This window comes from Balaenoptera borealis, assembly GCF_965194805.1.
Source record: "Balaenoptera borealis genome assembly, chromosome: 3".
NCBI lineage: Eukaryota > Metazoa > Chordata > Mammalia > Artiodactyla > Balaenopteridae > Balaenoptera > Balaenoptera borealis.
Window position 1 is genome coordinate 37,733,836 of NC_138866.1, and position 14,788 is coordinate 37,748,623.

The 14,788-nt window shown below is 40.4% G+C and overlaps 1 protein-coding gene across 1 annotated transcript in view; it reads left to right on the top strand.

Moving 5' to 3' along the window:
- GPHB5 (glycoprotein hormone subunit beta 5) overlaps positions 1 to 10,833 on the top strand; it is a 30,923-nt gene extending 20,090 nt beyond the window's left edge. The window contains exon 2 of the mRNA XM_082386751.1: positions 2,700 to 10,833. Coding sequence (XP_082242877.1) covers positions 2,700 to 2,888 — 189 coding nt within the window. The 3' untranslated portion in view covers positions 2,889 to 10,833. The remainder of the gene's footprint in view (positions 1 to 2,699) is intronic.
- Positions 10,834 to 14,788: the final 3,955 nt, after the last annotated feature.

Here is a 14,788-nt window from a genome sequence, read left to right on the forward strand (position 1 = left end):
TCACAGCTCTTGTCAAATGACATGTACAAACAAGGCATTCGATAAATGTTGAACTATAAGGGATGGATCCCCTCCTGGAGTCATACATCCTCTCGCCTAACTGAACCAACTTAGAAGTCCACAAGCACCATGAGAAGACACTGCCATTAGGAAAAGTATCCTTCTATTCAGGGACTCAGAGAGCAACCTGCTGTCACTTGGATAAAATTATGGCCCCGTGACTGGAATTGGATTATGGTGATGAAACCTCTAACTTAAATGAAATGACCCCACCAAGTTCACTTCGTTTTTTTCCATCATTTGGGGGCTTGAGACCTAACAGTGAGATGAAAATTCGGTTGTTGCAGATACTGTGGCTGTCACACGACATAAAACTTATGCGGGAAACTTTCTTGTATTCAGGGCGTGGTCTGGCAGTGCCTTCCCCTGCTCACAGCTGTGTCAGGCTATTTGGAGCTCTCTGTGGGCCAAAATCTCAAGTTACCATTTCCCCTTAATTCAACCCATCTTCTCTTGCCCTTATAAATCAGTGAACGGCTTTAATTGGGTAATGGTCACCCTCAGGAGGTTAGGGACTCTGCTCTCACTGGAGAAATGGAAGCACTGAGACTATGAAAGAGCCAGATTCTCCTTAATGTCAGCCAGCTTTTATTTATGCCTTTACTGTGCTCTGAAAAGGGAGGTTACATCTAGAAAATAAATAAAAGAATGAGATTTAGTTTCCCCACCATCTGAAAGTTTCTGAGATACAAAGCACTTATTTTTGGTAATTTGGGAAGCCTGTCTGAAAATAAGGGTGTTCATGACGACAAAGTGGCTGGATTTACTTTGAAGGTGGAACTATTGCTGAAAATAGCCTTTGTTCCTGGTCTGGGTTTAGGGTTACCAGAGTTAGCAAAAAACCCAACCAAACCAAGCCAGGAGGCCACTTAAATTTGAATGTCACATAAACAATTGTTTTTTTCTTTTTGATATAAATCTGTCCCATGCAATATTTGGGACATACTTATACTAAAAAAAATAGTTGTTTATGTGATATTCAAATTTTACTGGGCATCCTGTATTTTATCTGGCAATGTTGCCTGGGATTCCAGACTACTGAGGGTAAGAGGGCATGAAGTGAACTGAGAAAGGGTAAAATGTTACCTGAGAAATAGGAGGAAGAAGTGCATATTGAGTTCAACTCTTCTACATGGTCCTTGACAGAGGCAAAGCCATTATTTCCATGACATGCATGTAAGAACTTCATCCTGGGCCTCCATTAAACATATTTCATTTGCCCAGGACAAGTGAAGCTGTTGTCCTCTGAAAGCTTGTTGGTTGTTTTTTTAATTATTATTGAATACTTCCTTACTCTTATAATTGCTCTGATAAGAACAGTAGATTACATTTACTCAACACTTACTTGGTGCTCGGCAGGTATTACATACACCATCTTCCCTTATCTCCACAACAAGGCTGGGAGGTAGGTATTTTGTTTTACAGTTGAAGAATCTGAGGCTTCAAGAAGTTAAGTGGATTTTCCAAGGTCTCCAGCAAGTGGCAGAACAGGGATTCAAGCTCAGTGGCTCTGACTGCAGGGTTTGAGATTTTAACTACTACTTCGTGCTGGTTTCTTGATCTATATGCTCTGTTTATCAAAATGAACTTTGGATGCACGATTTCTAAAAGGTGAAGGAAGGACGTGAATCCCTCGATTATCAGAACCAGCGCACAGGGCATTCAGGAACCTGCCTTGCTCTGTTTTCTTTCACTGATTCAACAAATAGTTGTTGAGAACCTCCAGGGTGCCAGGTATCTCTAGGGAGTAGAGGCACAGCAGTGAGTAAAACGGGCAAAAATCCCTGTCTTAATGCAGTTTTCTTTCTAGAGTGGGAAAAATACAACACAAATAAATAAAATGTATAATATGTCACAGGGTGTTGACAAGTGCTATGGAGAAAAATAAAGCAGGAAGAGGGAGAGGAAGTGGCAGCGTGGGAGGGGAAACGTGGCAACTTTAAATAGGATGGTCAGGAAAGGCTTTCCTGGGAGGGTGACGTTTGAACAAAAACCTAAGGTTGAAGAAGAAGTGAATCACAAGGGAGAGGAGCGTTCCAGGCAGAGGGACCAGCACGGGCAAAGGTCCTGGGGTGGCACTGTTCCTGGTGGGTTTGGGGAAAAAGCAGGAGACTATTGCGGCTGGAGCAGAGTGAGGAAACCAGCAAGACGGGGTCACTGGGGACATGTCAGAGGTGAAGGTGCAGGGAAGATGATGTAGGGTCTTGAGGGTGAGTGTAAGATCTTTGACTTTTGCTCCGAATGAGATAGGAAATCATAGAGGCTTTGAGCAGAGGGGAGATAGGATCTTACATTTTAAAAGGATCTCTTGGGGTTGCCCTGTCATAAATAGACTATAGGGGGTAAAAGAAGAAGTGAGGGGACCAGTTAGAAGGCTTTTGCAATGATCAAGACTATTCATTTGCTAAATATTTATTTAGTACCTACTCTGTGCCATGGGCTCTTCTGGCAGTTCAGGATACGTGAGTGAACAAAACCACCTTCCTGCTTTCAGGAATTTGCTTTCTACTGGGAGGAAACATATTAACGAGTAAAGAAATGAATAACAAGCTAGTCTCTGATAGTGATAAATGGTACCAAGAAAATGAAACACGATGCTGTGTTCTAATGGGTTTTCTGTTTTCTACCTGTGGGGACAGAAGCCCATTCTGGAACCCCCCTACATTGAAGCCCATCATCGAGTCTGTACCTACAATGAGACCAAACAGGTGACGGTCAAGCTGCCCAACTGTGCCCCGGGAGTCGATCCCTTCTACACCTACCCCGTGGCTGTCCGCTGTGACTGTGGGGCCTGCTCCACTGCCACCACGGAGTGTGAGACCATCTGAAGCTGGGCGACCCTCAGAACACAGCTGGCGGCCTGCGGCCTCACGGACCCACCTGCACGGGCAGCACAAGCAGCTATACCCCCCCCCCATCCTCCCCCCCCCCCCCCTGCACTCAAGGACTGTTTAATTTCGACCCTACTTGTGGAGGAGGTTACCTGTCTCCCTTACCCGCCCTCAGGCACAAGGCCGAGGCAGCATACTTATGCTAAAAATGCAAAACAACATTTGTGCCTTCGCTAAAATAAATTCTCTGGTCCACACGCTGCAAATTAATTTTTCTTTACCTTGAATTTCAGAACATAATTCATATATCACAACCCTCCTCCACTTTGGATTTTTAATAAGCCAATATTTTAAATGCATTGGGCGTAATTAGGAAATGGGCCTAGAAAGACTTTAAATTCTCATGTCTTATGTAATGACGGGTCTCCAACTGGATTTATGATTAAAGCGCCAGAAATTAATAAAACCATGCTTTAGTCCTCATGGCCTCCAAGAAAATCCAATTGCAAGCTCCCTTAGAGAAAATACTTTCTTTTCCTTTTAACTGAGCAATTACCGACACAAGAAATAGAGACTGCTCAGATTAAAAAAGGGAGGACGATAGAGGCTCAAACTGAAAGGTGTCTGGATTTGGGTGATTCTTTTCCCAAGCAAAATTCCCAAAGTCCCTTTAAGATCCTTATAAAGAGACCCTTTTGTGATAAAAAAACTCAGAAAAAATATGTAATCAGAGCTATCATATACACTTAAAAAAAAAAACTTATGAAACTAAACTCATGTTTTTAGACTCATGTGATGCTCTCCCAAAGCCATGCCCCAAATGATCAATCACAATTATTCTTTCCAACTGGGAATATTTTAAATTTAAATTGTAATTTTTTAAACTCAAAAGTTTTACATGTTTGTAGGGGTAAAACTGTACTGCTGACTCAGAGGAAAAAGTCTGTGATTGTCTAGCTCTTGCCCTCGCTAAAATCTTACAGCAGCTGATTCTCTGTGACTTTTACAAAAAACACTCTAATGTTACACAGGTGTCTTTAATTCTGACATTTTTAGGGTTGAAATGAACCTTGTTCCTTTTTCACATTATGCCAGGAAAATCTGTATTAATGCCAATAAAGCATGTCTTCTGTCTTTTGAATTCATGAAAACTTTCAAAACAGTCTTTTTCATCTTTAATACCCTTGGAATAACAACAACAAGTGCACTTAAAATGACCTGCGAGGTTATTTTTACTTGCACATTAATTTAGGATGTCATATTTAGTAAGGGACACTGACAGATGACTGGGTACCATGAGTCCCAAAGGTGGCTCAATCTGTATTCACATCCCTGGCATTTCATCACTAGGAACAAGGGGTCCTCCTTGAATGAGGAGTCAATGAGTCCCCATGAAAACAGTAAAGCAAATGTTAGGATTGATGGTCCAGGACTGGGGTGCTGAGGTGGACGACCAGGAACAAAGGACAAGAGCAAAATCCACCCCAACCTTCAGTGCAGATCTGTTGGTAGGCAAGAGAGTCACTCTAACATGAAAAGTACTTGAGTGCCTTGGGGTCTCTGCTGGGGTGGAGGATGGGGATTAAGGATGATACCAGATGGCACCACTCAGGTGTTTTCAACCCACCCCTAAGAACTTCCCTCAGGAGTTTCTGGGAGAAAAAGCTGCTTCTTAAAGAAACTTAGGGAAAAAAGCAGAAGCAGGAAGGGCTTTCCAGAATTTGAGGAAAGATTACTGTAGCATCCTTAAGGTTCCTGGTGGGAAACAAATGATATACTGCGGTTGCATATTGAGGAGAATTCAATGAAGAGACTATTTACACATGTGAAGACAGAGTTAAGGAAACCAACAAGGGGGTGGTGAAACACTGCTAAACACTTGTTTGAAGCAATGGGTAACCTAGGCTGAAGGACCAGGAAGAAGTGATGATCAGGCCCTACAGACAGCTGTAGGAGAGGAACTCCTGGCAGGGGCTGTGGCTTTTCATAGGAGGGTGCAGACATTACCAATCTGAGGCCTGGGAAGGAAGGAGGTGAGGAGCAAATACTTCAGCCTCACTCTGCTCCCACACCCTGATCTTCTGCCAAAGCAAATGGGAAGGCAGAGAGTAAGGGAGCCCATTGGTTCAACTCATAAATGTTGGCAGCCTGGGAAGCAGGTAGGAGAAGAGTGGATCTAAGGGGGCCAATGGATAAAATCACCCATAGGTATCTTTTGGGAAGCTTAGCCGGAATGCCATAGGCGGTAGTGTTGGCCGCGAGCGCGGTAAATCCTGCAGCATTACAATCACTTAGACTCCTCTGTGATGAATTGGGATGGGATACACGTGGAAAGGTATGTGCTGGCGAATACAATATTGACAACATTTGAGAGATGTGGGAACAATGGTAATTATCAGGACTGTGGATTAATTGGTTGTTAAGTGCAATCAAAGCACTCAGGGCTTTGATTGCCCTGAGTGAAAGGGCAACGAGGCTTCAAATGAAAGCCTCGTTTGAAGAGTCTCTTCTCCTGAAGCTGGAGGGCAGACTGTGCTGAAATTCAGGCCTCAGACCTGATTGCAAGAGCAGGTGAATCATCAAAAAGGCTGAATCCATCACCCTGGCAGTCAGTCTCCTATACGTAAGGTCCTCATAGGGAGGGAGTGGGACACAGAGACCTGCAATGGGGACAACCCCTAGATGAGCTTGAGGTTCCCTTGCTGAAGGGGCCGGCTCCTTCTTCCTAGAGGAGACCAGCCTCCGGTGCCTGGAGACCAGGCTGAGGCCCCATCTGAGGAGGCTGCTTTACATGGTGATAACTTGCCCTCCTCAAATACCATCTGCAACCCCTCATTTATTCTACATGGATAGTTAGGGTCAAGTCTCAGGATGACTCGGCCAGGGAATGACTTTCCCTGTGGTGGGAGGAATGAGATTTTTCCAGTGAAGGAAACTCAGGACTTGACTAATGCAGACATGGATCCGGGGAATGCGCTTGGGAACGGATCTTAAGGGTGTCAGATGGGATGAGGGGGAGGGTGGCAGAATATAAGCCCGGATAAGAAGAGTTTATTGGGGCATTCTCTCATGACTCAGGATGTAGCATCTTCATGAGGGAAGCTGGATCTCGTTCCAGTTTGCTGTTGGGATGGCTCCCTAAAGCTTGGAGGAAATGGTGGCTTACATGAATGAAGAGAAGACGCCAGACTGTCCTGGCAGAGTATTTGAGGACTAAAGGCTCAGAGAAGGGGGACTGCTATCTTCACCTGGAGAGTTCATTGGATACTCCCCTCACTAAAGCCATGAGGAATGCACAAGCGAGGGACTTCTGCATCACAGAAAAGCTCAATAGTGGCTGTCCTTTGTCGACTGGGTTGATGGCAGGAGGAACTGCCATGGACTGGACTTCCTGGTATCGGCAGAGGTGAGAGGGGTCTGGAATAGCAGAGACCTGGTGGTACCATGTAGCTGTCAGAGGCAAGGTGAACGTTGATGCCGTAACAGGCAGAAAAGCTGCAAAAGCAACTGGAGGGCTCTAATCCGCAGGATCTGTGGTGCTGGCTAAGAGTCCATGGTGTTCCCAGTCCATGGTATCAAACAACTTCTACAGTAAGTATTTATTACAATCAGAAACATAATTAATGAAAAAGGGGAAATGTCTGTCACTGATAAACCTGAATCTTTTTCAAATCTCTCTCTTCCCTCTTCCCGTCTTCTCAGCCATTCTCTTTTTCTCCCTCCCTCACTTCCACGAATATTTATGAACTATAATTTTGTGCAAGGCACTGTGTTTGGGAAGTAAGATATAAATATTGCTACCATTTATGGATTTCTTACTATAAGCAGGACCCTTTATATTAATTCTTTGTAATTCTGTGTCAACCATGCTCACAGGCATTGTAATTGCCATTTTACCATCACCATTTTACAGACGATGAAACCAAAGCTCAGAGAGGTCAGGTAACCTGCCCAAGATCAGACAGCTGATTGGCAGCACATGCCAGGTTTCTCTGAGCCAGAACTAAATTCTTTCCATTGGAGCATGATGGCTTTTTGGAGTGTTCCTTCCAAGTTGTTCCTGCCTGGAGAAGTCTTTGAGTTTACTGATGTTGGACAGTCTCTCACCATTGATAAGCATGTGTGCAGTCTCTTCTGAAGGAAGCTGTGTGCAAGCTCGGGTTGTTTTATGGAGATTGTAACTTTTCTCTGGTTTCCTTTATAACCTCTAGCAAGCTAATGCTTTGCTACAGCTCAAACCAAAGCTTATAACAGGAGAGACTGAGGGAGAAAAGGAGCAGAGCCTCAAAGGGAAATTCAAAGAGACTGCTGTGGAGATGAAGGCTGTATGCTCTCAACTCATCTCCCAGGCAAATGTGGACACTGGCAGAGGGATGGTGGTCCAGTGCCTATTGGGGGAGCTCTAGATAAAACCAACTCTCAGCAACTCCTTACTCTTGGAAATATGTTTATTTTGCAATTAACAAAAGGTAAAGAGAAGGAGAATTTCCTAGATTTTTTTTTTTTTTTCATAAGAATGTTTTTCAACGGAGAATGTAAATGCTCACTGCTCATTCTACCTCAGGGCTTATTAGTTCCACCGATTGAATTCATGCTTTCCTTCTTCCACTGATTAGGAAATGAATGAGCTACCAGAAAAGCACCAAATTCTGCTGAAGTGACTCAAAGAACTGTTCAAATTAATTAGGTTTTAAGTATACTAAAAAGCATTTCTCAGATAGTAAATAAACTGTATATCTAATCGAAAATAATGTGGCATTGATAAAAACAAATTGCATTTCATCAAGTTTTCCAAGAGGACTGATTGTTTTTTTCATTCAGGAGACATTTTCTTTCTTTTTTTAAAAAATAAATTTATTTATTTATTTTATTCATTTTTGGCTGCATTGGGTCTTCACTGCTATGCACGGGCTTTCTCTAGTTGCGGCGAGTGGAGGCTACTCTTCATTGCGGTGCGCGTGCTTCTCATTGTAGTGGCTTCTCTTGTTGCGGAGCCCAGGCCCTAGAGCGCGTGGGCTTCAGTAGTTGTGGCTCGTGGGCTCTAGAGCACAGGCTCGGTAGTTGTGCTCTGAGCCAGGAGACATTATCTTAAAAATAATATGTACCTTATCCTTTTTTGGGTTTTGTTTTCTTCAAAATATTAAAGCAAATTATTAAGAAGTAACTTTAAAAGGATTCTTTAGCAAATTCTGAAAATTTTATTTTCTGTTGAAAATTTTTACTAGAGAAACAGTTTACTGCATTAGAAGAATTTGGTCCTTATTGGCAAGATGAATCTTCTGGCATTTCTTTTACAATGATTTCCCTTTGTTTTAATGAACAGGGTTGTTTGGAATTGTGTACAGGGAGGTCTGAAAGGCTCAGTGGTTGGTTGTTGTGACTCTGGAGTATCTGAAGGGGGTGCTAAAGACCTCTGAGGAGGTGATGTCTAACAACAGGAAGAAGAAATAGGGAAAGGATGAGAAAAAGGGGAGCAGGTGCACAGCAATGTAACCGGTGGTGTAAGCAGAGACTTGTTCCAATGTTAAGGAATTTAGAGGGACTATTCGAGTCTCTAGGTCCTCATTAGCAGGAGAAAAGCAAACAGTTTCCAAGCTCTTTGGCTTTATTTTTGGCTCTAAGTTCCTCTGGCTGTCTTTCTTTAGCATATTGAATAACTGAGTTTAAAAAAAAAAGTTTCCTGATACACAAGATCAATTATATGCTTTGACCTTGACTGTGGGCCATTGGAGCTTCTGGAAAGTCATTCAAACCCCAAATACAACCTCTCCCAAACAAACAAACAAACAATCAATCAAACACACACACACACACACACACACACACACACAACCTTCTCCAAAAGAGAAAAAACATTTTGCTTCAACAAAGAATATCAATATTACCAAGATGAGAATGGTAATTTTTTTTTTTTTTTTGGTGATGCTGAAGATACGATTACCAGCAAGGGATAAATATAAATATCCCTGAGTCATAAATAATATTATATAACTTAAAATCACTTGAAAGAGCATTTATTCACTTAAACTCTCTATATACACAATAAAGGATATTGATGAATTATTATTAGTCATTATCTCTCTGAAGTACACATGCAGAATTATGCACTTAAAATAGAAATTTAATCCTGTGAGTGTGCAAGTTCTTTCTACAGGAAAGAACAGATCTGCATGAACAGATCACACTTTCTTGGTCTCACTCAGTTGCTCATGCAGAGATTATCAAGATATGGAGAGGTGCATCCTCAAAGGAAGGTGATCTAAGCTTCTAGGCTGTTCTGAACCTCCATCTTCCATTATCCTCTTGGAGTCTGCATATCAAAATTAAAATATTTGGGGGGACCAATTTTACTGAGTGGAATTAAGACATCCAGCATTTAAAAATATGTTGTCTTTAAGAGGAAGATTTTGCTCAGCTTTTGGCTCCTGTTAGAACAAGCTTAGGAAGCTAATGCTGAAAATCTCCCCATTGAAACATAAGCACTAGTTAATGAGAAAGTCCAATTGAAACTGGTGGCAAATTTCAGCATGAACAAAATCTGAGCCACCTTCTGGACAAACCAAAAGGAACTAATGTACCATAATTTCACTTATGCCTGTCTTACCCTGAAAGTTGCAGATAAGTGGAGTAGAAGCAAGTGGGCTCTGATCAGGGGGCTTCTCTTCTTCGGCACTTGATTATTTCAATGTACTTAATTCAGTAGAGGGCCTTCTGATTTCTTGGACTGGGATTTTGTTTTACTGTTGCAATAAAGGGACTGGGAATCAAACATTTAAAAATGATAAGTAAATGGATTCTTAAAGAGAGATCGATTGTTGACGCCGGTTTTCTTGTCCTATTAGTTTCTTATGAAGAAGATAAAATAGGCTTTATTTTGCAGCCTGGGGAAGGGAGTGAATGGGTGGAGGTGCAGGGCTCCAGGAGGACGTGCAGTCCCTGGGGTAAGAAGCACTTTTTGGCGCCTTGCACTGGTGGTTATGACCAAGAAGTAAACGGTACATTTGCAATAATGAAAATCATCTTTGGTAAGACTTTGTTTTTGGATTTGACTGAATTCTTCCAAGAATGCTAGCTACTTTGGGTAGCCAAGCTGCTCCCAGATGTAAAAGCTGTCCCACTTTAAAAGCTGTACCCAATTTAAGGATATATTGGGACCCAGGTGTTTTCCTGCAGCCTTGAGCATGAAGGAACAGCTGACTGACAGGACCAGAGTCAGAGCTGTAGGGGGCAGAAGGTTGTCCTCCTCAGATGAAGTGGTCCTTTAGTGATGGTACCTGCACAATGACATCAGGTTCTTATTCTGGGACGGAATCACTGATACCCTGGCCAGAAAATTAGTAGGCCATTTGTAGGTAAAAAAGAAGTGGTAATCTTTGTGCTCTTTCTTTCTTTGTTTGAAAGTAGGTATGATTTCCTTCAGAACTTCTGCAGCAACAATGGAATTTGAATAAGATAATAGGCTTAAGCTTGTGTGTGTGTGTGTGTGTGTGTGCGTGTGTGTACAATTTTCAATCTTTAAAGGGCTCTTGTACACAAGGTGGGGTATGGGCGGGGTGAACAAAGCATAGTCCCCTGTAATGTTTAGTAAAAAACATGTTGAATAAGTGATAACAACTCTGGTCTGTGCTTAGGGCAATAAAGATATAAATCTGGGAGATGCCCTTTGTAGAGGACAAGCTGTAGTCAATCCTTACTCTGGCTTCTAGAGCACTGTCTAGAATATTGTCTTAAGCAATGAAGAGCAAAGCTTTACTAAAAGTTTTATGCCTCAGAAATTTGTTTTATCTTCATTTTATTAGTTTACATTACATGATATAAATCTTTCTTATTTCTTTTTAAAATTTTAATTAATTTATTTTTTAGCATCTTGATTGTAGTATAATTGCTTTACAATGGTGTATTAGTTTCTGCTGTATAACAAAGTGAATCAGCTATACATATACATATACAGCTATACAGATACATATACATATATCTCCATATCTCCTCCCTCTTGCATCTCCCTCCCACCCTCCCTATACCACCCCTGTAGGGGGTCACAAAGCTCCGAGCTGATTTCCCTGAGCTATGAAGCTGTTTCCCACTAGCTATCTATTTTACATTTGGTAGTGTATATACGTCCATGCCACTCTCTCACTTCATCCCAGCTGACCCTTCCCCCTCCCCATGTCCTCAAGTCCATTCTCTACATCTGGGTCTTTATTCCTAACCTGCCCCTAAGTTCTTCAGAACCATTTTTTTTTCTTCTGGATTCCATATATATGTGTTAGCGTACAGTATTTATTTTTCTCTTTCTGACTTACTTCACTCTGTATGACAGACTCTAGGTCCATCCACCTCACTACAAATAACTCAATTTCATTTCTTTTTATGGCTGAGTAATATTCCATTGTATATAGGTGCCACATCTTCTTTATTCATTCATCTGTCGATGGACACTTAGGTTGCTTCCATGTCCTGGCTATTGTAAATAGAGCTGTAATGAACATTGTGGTACATGACGCTTTTTGCATTATGGTTTTCTCAGGGTATATGCCCAGGAGTGGGATTGCTGGGTTGTATGGTAGTTCTATTTTTAGTTTTTTAAGGAACCTCCATACTGTTCTCCATAGTGGCTGTATCAATTTACATTCCCACCTACAGTGCAAGAGGGTTCCCTTTTCTCCACACCCTCTCCAGCACTTATTGTTTGTAGATTTTTTGATAATGGCCATTCTGACTGGTGTGAGGTGATACCTCATTGTAGTTTTGATTTGCATTTCTCTAATGATTAGTGATGTTAGCATTCTTTCATGTGTTTGTTGGCAATCTGTATATCTTCTTTGGAGAAATGTCTATTTAGGTCTTCTTCCCATTTTTGGATTGGGTTGTTTGTTTTTTTGATATTGAGCTGCATGAGCTGCTTGTAAATTTTGGAGATTAATTCTTTGTCAGTTGCTTCATTTGCAAATATTTTCTCCCATTTGGAGGGTTGTCTTTCAATCTTGTTTATGTTTTCCTTTTCTGTGCAAAAGCTTTGAAGTTTCATTAGGTCCCATTTGTTTATTTTTGTTTTTATTTCCATTTCTCTACGAGGTGGGTCAAAAAGGATCTTGGTGTGATTTATGTCATAGAGTGTTCTGCCTATATTTTCCTCTGATAGTTTTATAGTGTCTGGCCTTATATTTAGGTCTTTAATCCATTTTGAGTTTATTTTTGTGTACGGTGTTAGGAAGTGTTCTAATTTCATTCTTTTACATGTAGCTGTCCAGTTTTCCCAGCACCACTTATTGAAGAGGCTGTCTTTGCTCCATTGTATATTCTTGCCTCCTTTATAAAAAAATAAGGGGATGATTGATATGTGCGTGGGTTTATCTCTGGGCTTTCTATCCTGTTCCATTGATCTATATTTCTGTTTTTGTGCCAGTACCATACTGTCTTGATTACTGCAGCTTTGTAGTATAGTATGAAGTCCAGGAGCCTGATTCCTCCAGCTCTGTTTTTCTTTCTCATGGTTGCTTTCACTATTTGGGGTCTTTTGTGTTTCCATACAAATTGTGAAAATTTTTGTTCTAGTTCTGTGAAAAATGCCATTGGTAGTTTGATAGGGATTGCATTGAATCTGTAGATTGCTTTGGGTAGTATATTCATTTTCACAATGTTGATTCTTCCAATCCAAGAACATGATATATCTTTCCATCTGTTTGTATCCTCTTTAATTTCTTTGATCAGTGTCTTACAGTTTTCTGCATACAGGTCTTTTGTCTCCGTAGGTAAGTTTATTCCTAGGTATTTTATTCTTTTTGTTGCAATGGTAAATGGGAGTGTTTCCTTAATTTCACTTTCAGATTTTTCATCATTAGTGTATAGGAATGCAAGAGATTTCTGTGCATTAATTTGTATCCTGCTACTTTACCAAATTCATTGATTAGCTCTAGTAGTTTTCTGGTAGCATCTTTAGGATTCTTTATGTAGAGTATCATGTCATCTGCAAACAGTGACAGCTTTACTTCTTCTTTTCCGATTTGGATTCCTTTTATTTATTTTTCTTCTCTGATTGCTGTGGCTAAAACTTCCAAAACTATGTTGAATAATAGTGGTGAGAGTGGACAACCTTGTCTTGTTCCTGATCTTAGAGGAAATGGTTTCAGTTTTTCACCATTGAGAACAATGTTGGCTGTGGGTTTGTCATATATGGCCTATATTATGTTGAGCTAATTTCTCTCTATGCCTACTTTCTGGAGGGTTTTTATCATAAATGGGTGTTGGATTTTGTCAGAAGCTTTTTCTGCATCTATTGAGATGATCATATGGTTTTTCTCCTTCAATTTGTTAATATGGTGTATCACATTGATTGATTTGCATATATTGTAGAATCCTTTTATTCCTGGGATAAATCCCACTTGATCATGGTGTATGATCCTTTTAATGTGCTGTCAGATTCTGTTTGCGAGTATTTTGTTGAGGATTTTTGCATCTATGTTCATCAGTGATATTGGCCTGTAGTTTTCTTTCTTTGTGACATCTTTGTCTGGTTTTGGTATCAGGGTGATGGTGGCCTTGTAGAATGATTTTGGGAGTGTTCCTCCCTCTGCTATATTTTGGAAGAGTTTGAGAAGGATAGGTGTTAGCTCTTCTCTAAATGTTTCATAGAATTTGCCTGTGAAGCCATCTGGTTCTGGGCTTTTGTTTGTTGGAAGATTTTTAATCACAGTTTCAATTTCAGTGCTTGTGATTGGTCTGTTTATATTTTCTGTTACTTCCTGGTTCAGTCTCGGAAGGTTGTGCTTTTCTAAGACTGTGTTCATTTCTTCCAGGTTGTCCATTTTATTGGCATATACTTGCTTGTAGTAATCTCTCATGATCCTTTGTATTTCTGCAGTGTCAGTTGTTACTTTTCCTTTTTCATTTCTAATTCTATTGATTTGAGTCTTCTCCCTTTTTTTCTTGATGAGTCTGGCTAGTGGTTTATCAATTTTGTTTATCTTCTCAAAGAACCAGCTTTTAGTTTTATTGATCTTTGCTATCATTTCCTTCATTTCTTTTTCATTTATTTCTGATCTGATCTTTATGATTTCTTTCCTTCTGCTAACTTTGGGGTTTTTTTGTTCCTTTTTCTCTAATTGTTTTAGGTGTAAGGTTAGGTTGTTTATTTGAGGTGTTTCTTGTTTCTTGAGGTAGGATTGTATTGCTATAAACTTTCCTCTTAGAACTGCTTTTGCTGCATCCCATAGGTTTTGGGTCATTGTGTTTTCATTGTCATTTGTTTCTAGGTATTTTTTGACTTCCTCTTTGATTTCTTCAGTGATCTCTTGGTTATTAAGTAGTGTGTTGTTTAGCCTCCATGTGTTCGTATTTCTTACAGATTTTTTCCTGTAATTGATATCTAGTCTCATAGCCTTGTGGTCGGAAAAGATACTTGATATGATTTCAATTTTCTTAAATTTACCAAGGCTTGATTTGTGACCCAAGATATGATCTATCCTGGAGAATGTTCCATGAGCACTTGAGAAGAATGTGTATTCTGTTGTTTTTGGATGGAATGTCCTATAAATACCAATTAAGTCCACTTTGTTTAATGTATCATTTAAAGCTTGTGTTTCCTTACTTATTTTCATTTTGGATGATCTGTCCATTGGTGAAAGTGGGGTGTTAAAGTCCCCTACTATGATTGTGCTACTGTTGATTTCCCCTTTTATGGCTGTTAGCATTTACCTTATATATTGATGTGCTCCTATGTTGGGTGCATAAATATTTACAATTGTTATATCTTCTTCTTGGATTGATCCCTTGATCATTATGTAGTGTCCTTTTTTGTCTGTTTTAATAGTCTTTATTTTAAAGTTTATTTTGTCTGTTATGAGAATTGCTACTCCAGCTTTCTTTTGATTTCCATTTGCATGGAATATCTTTTTCCA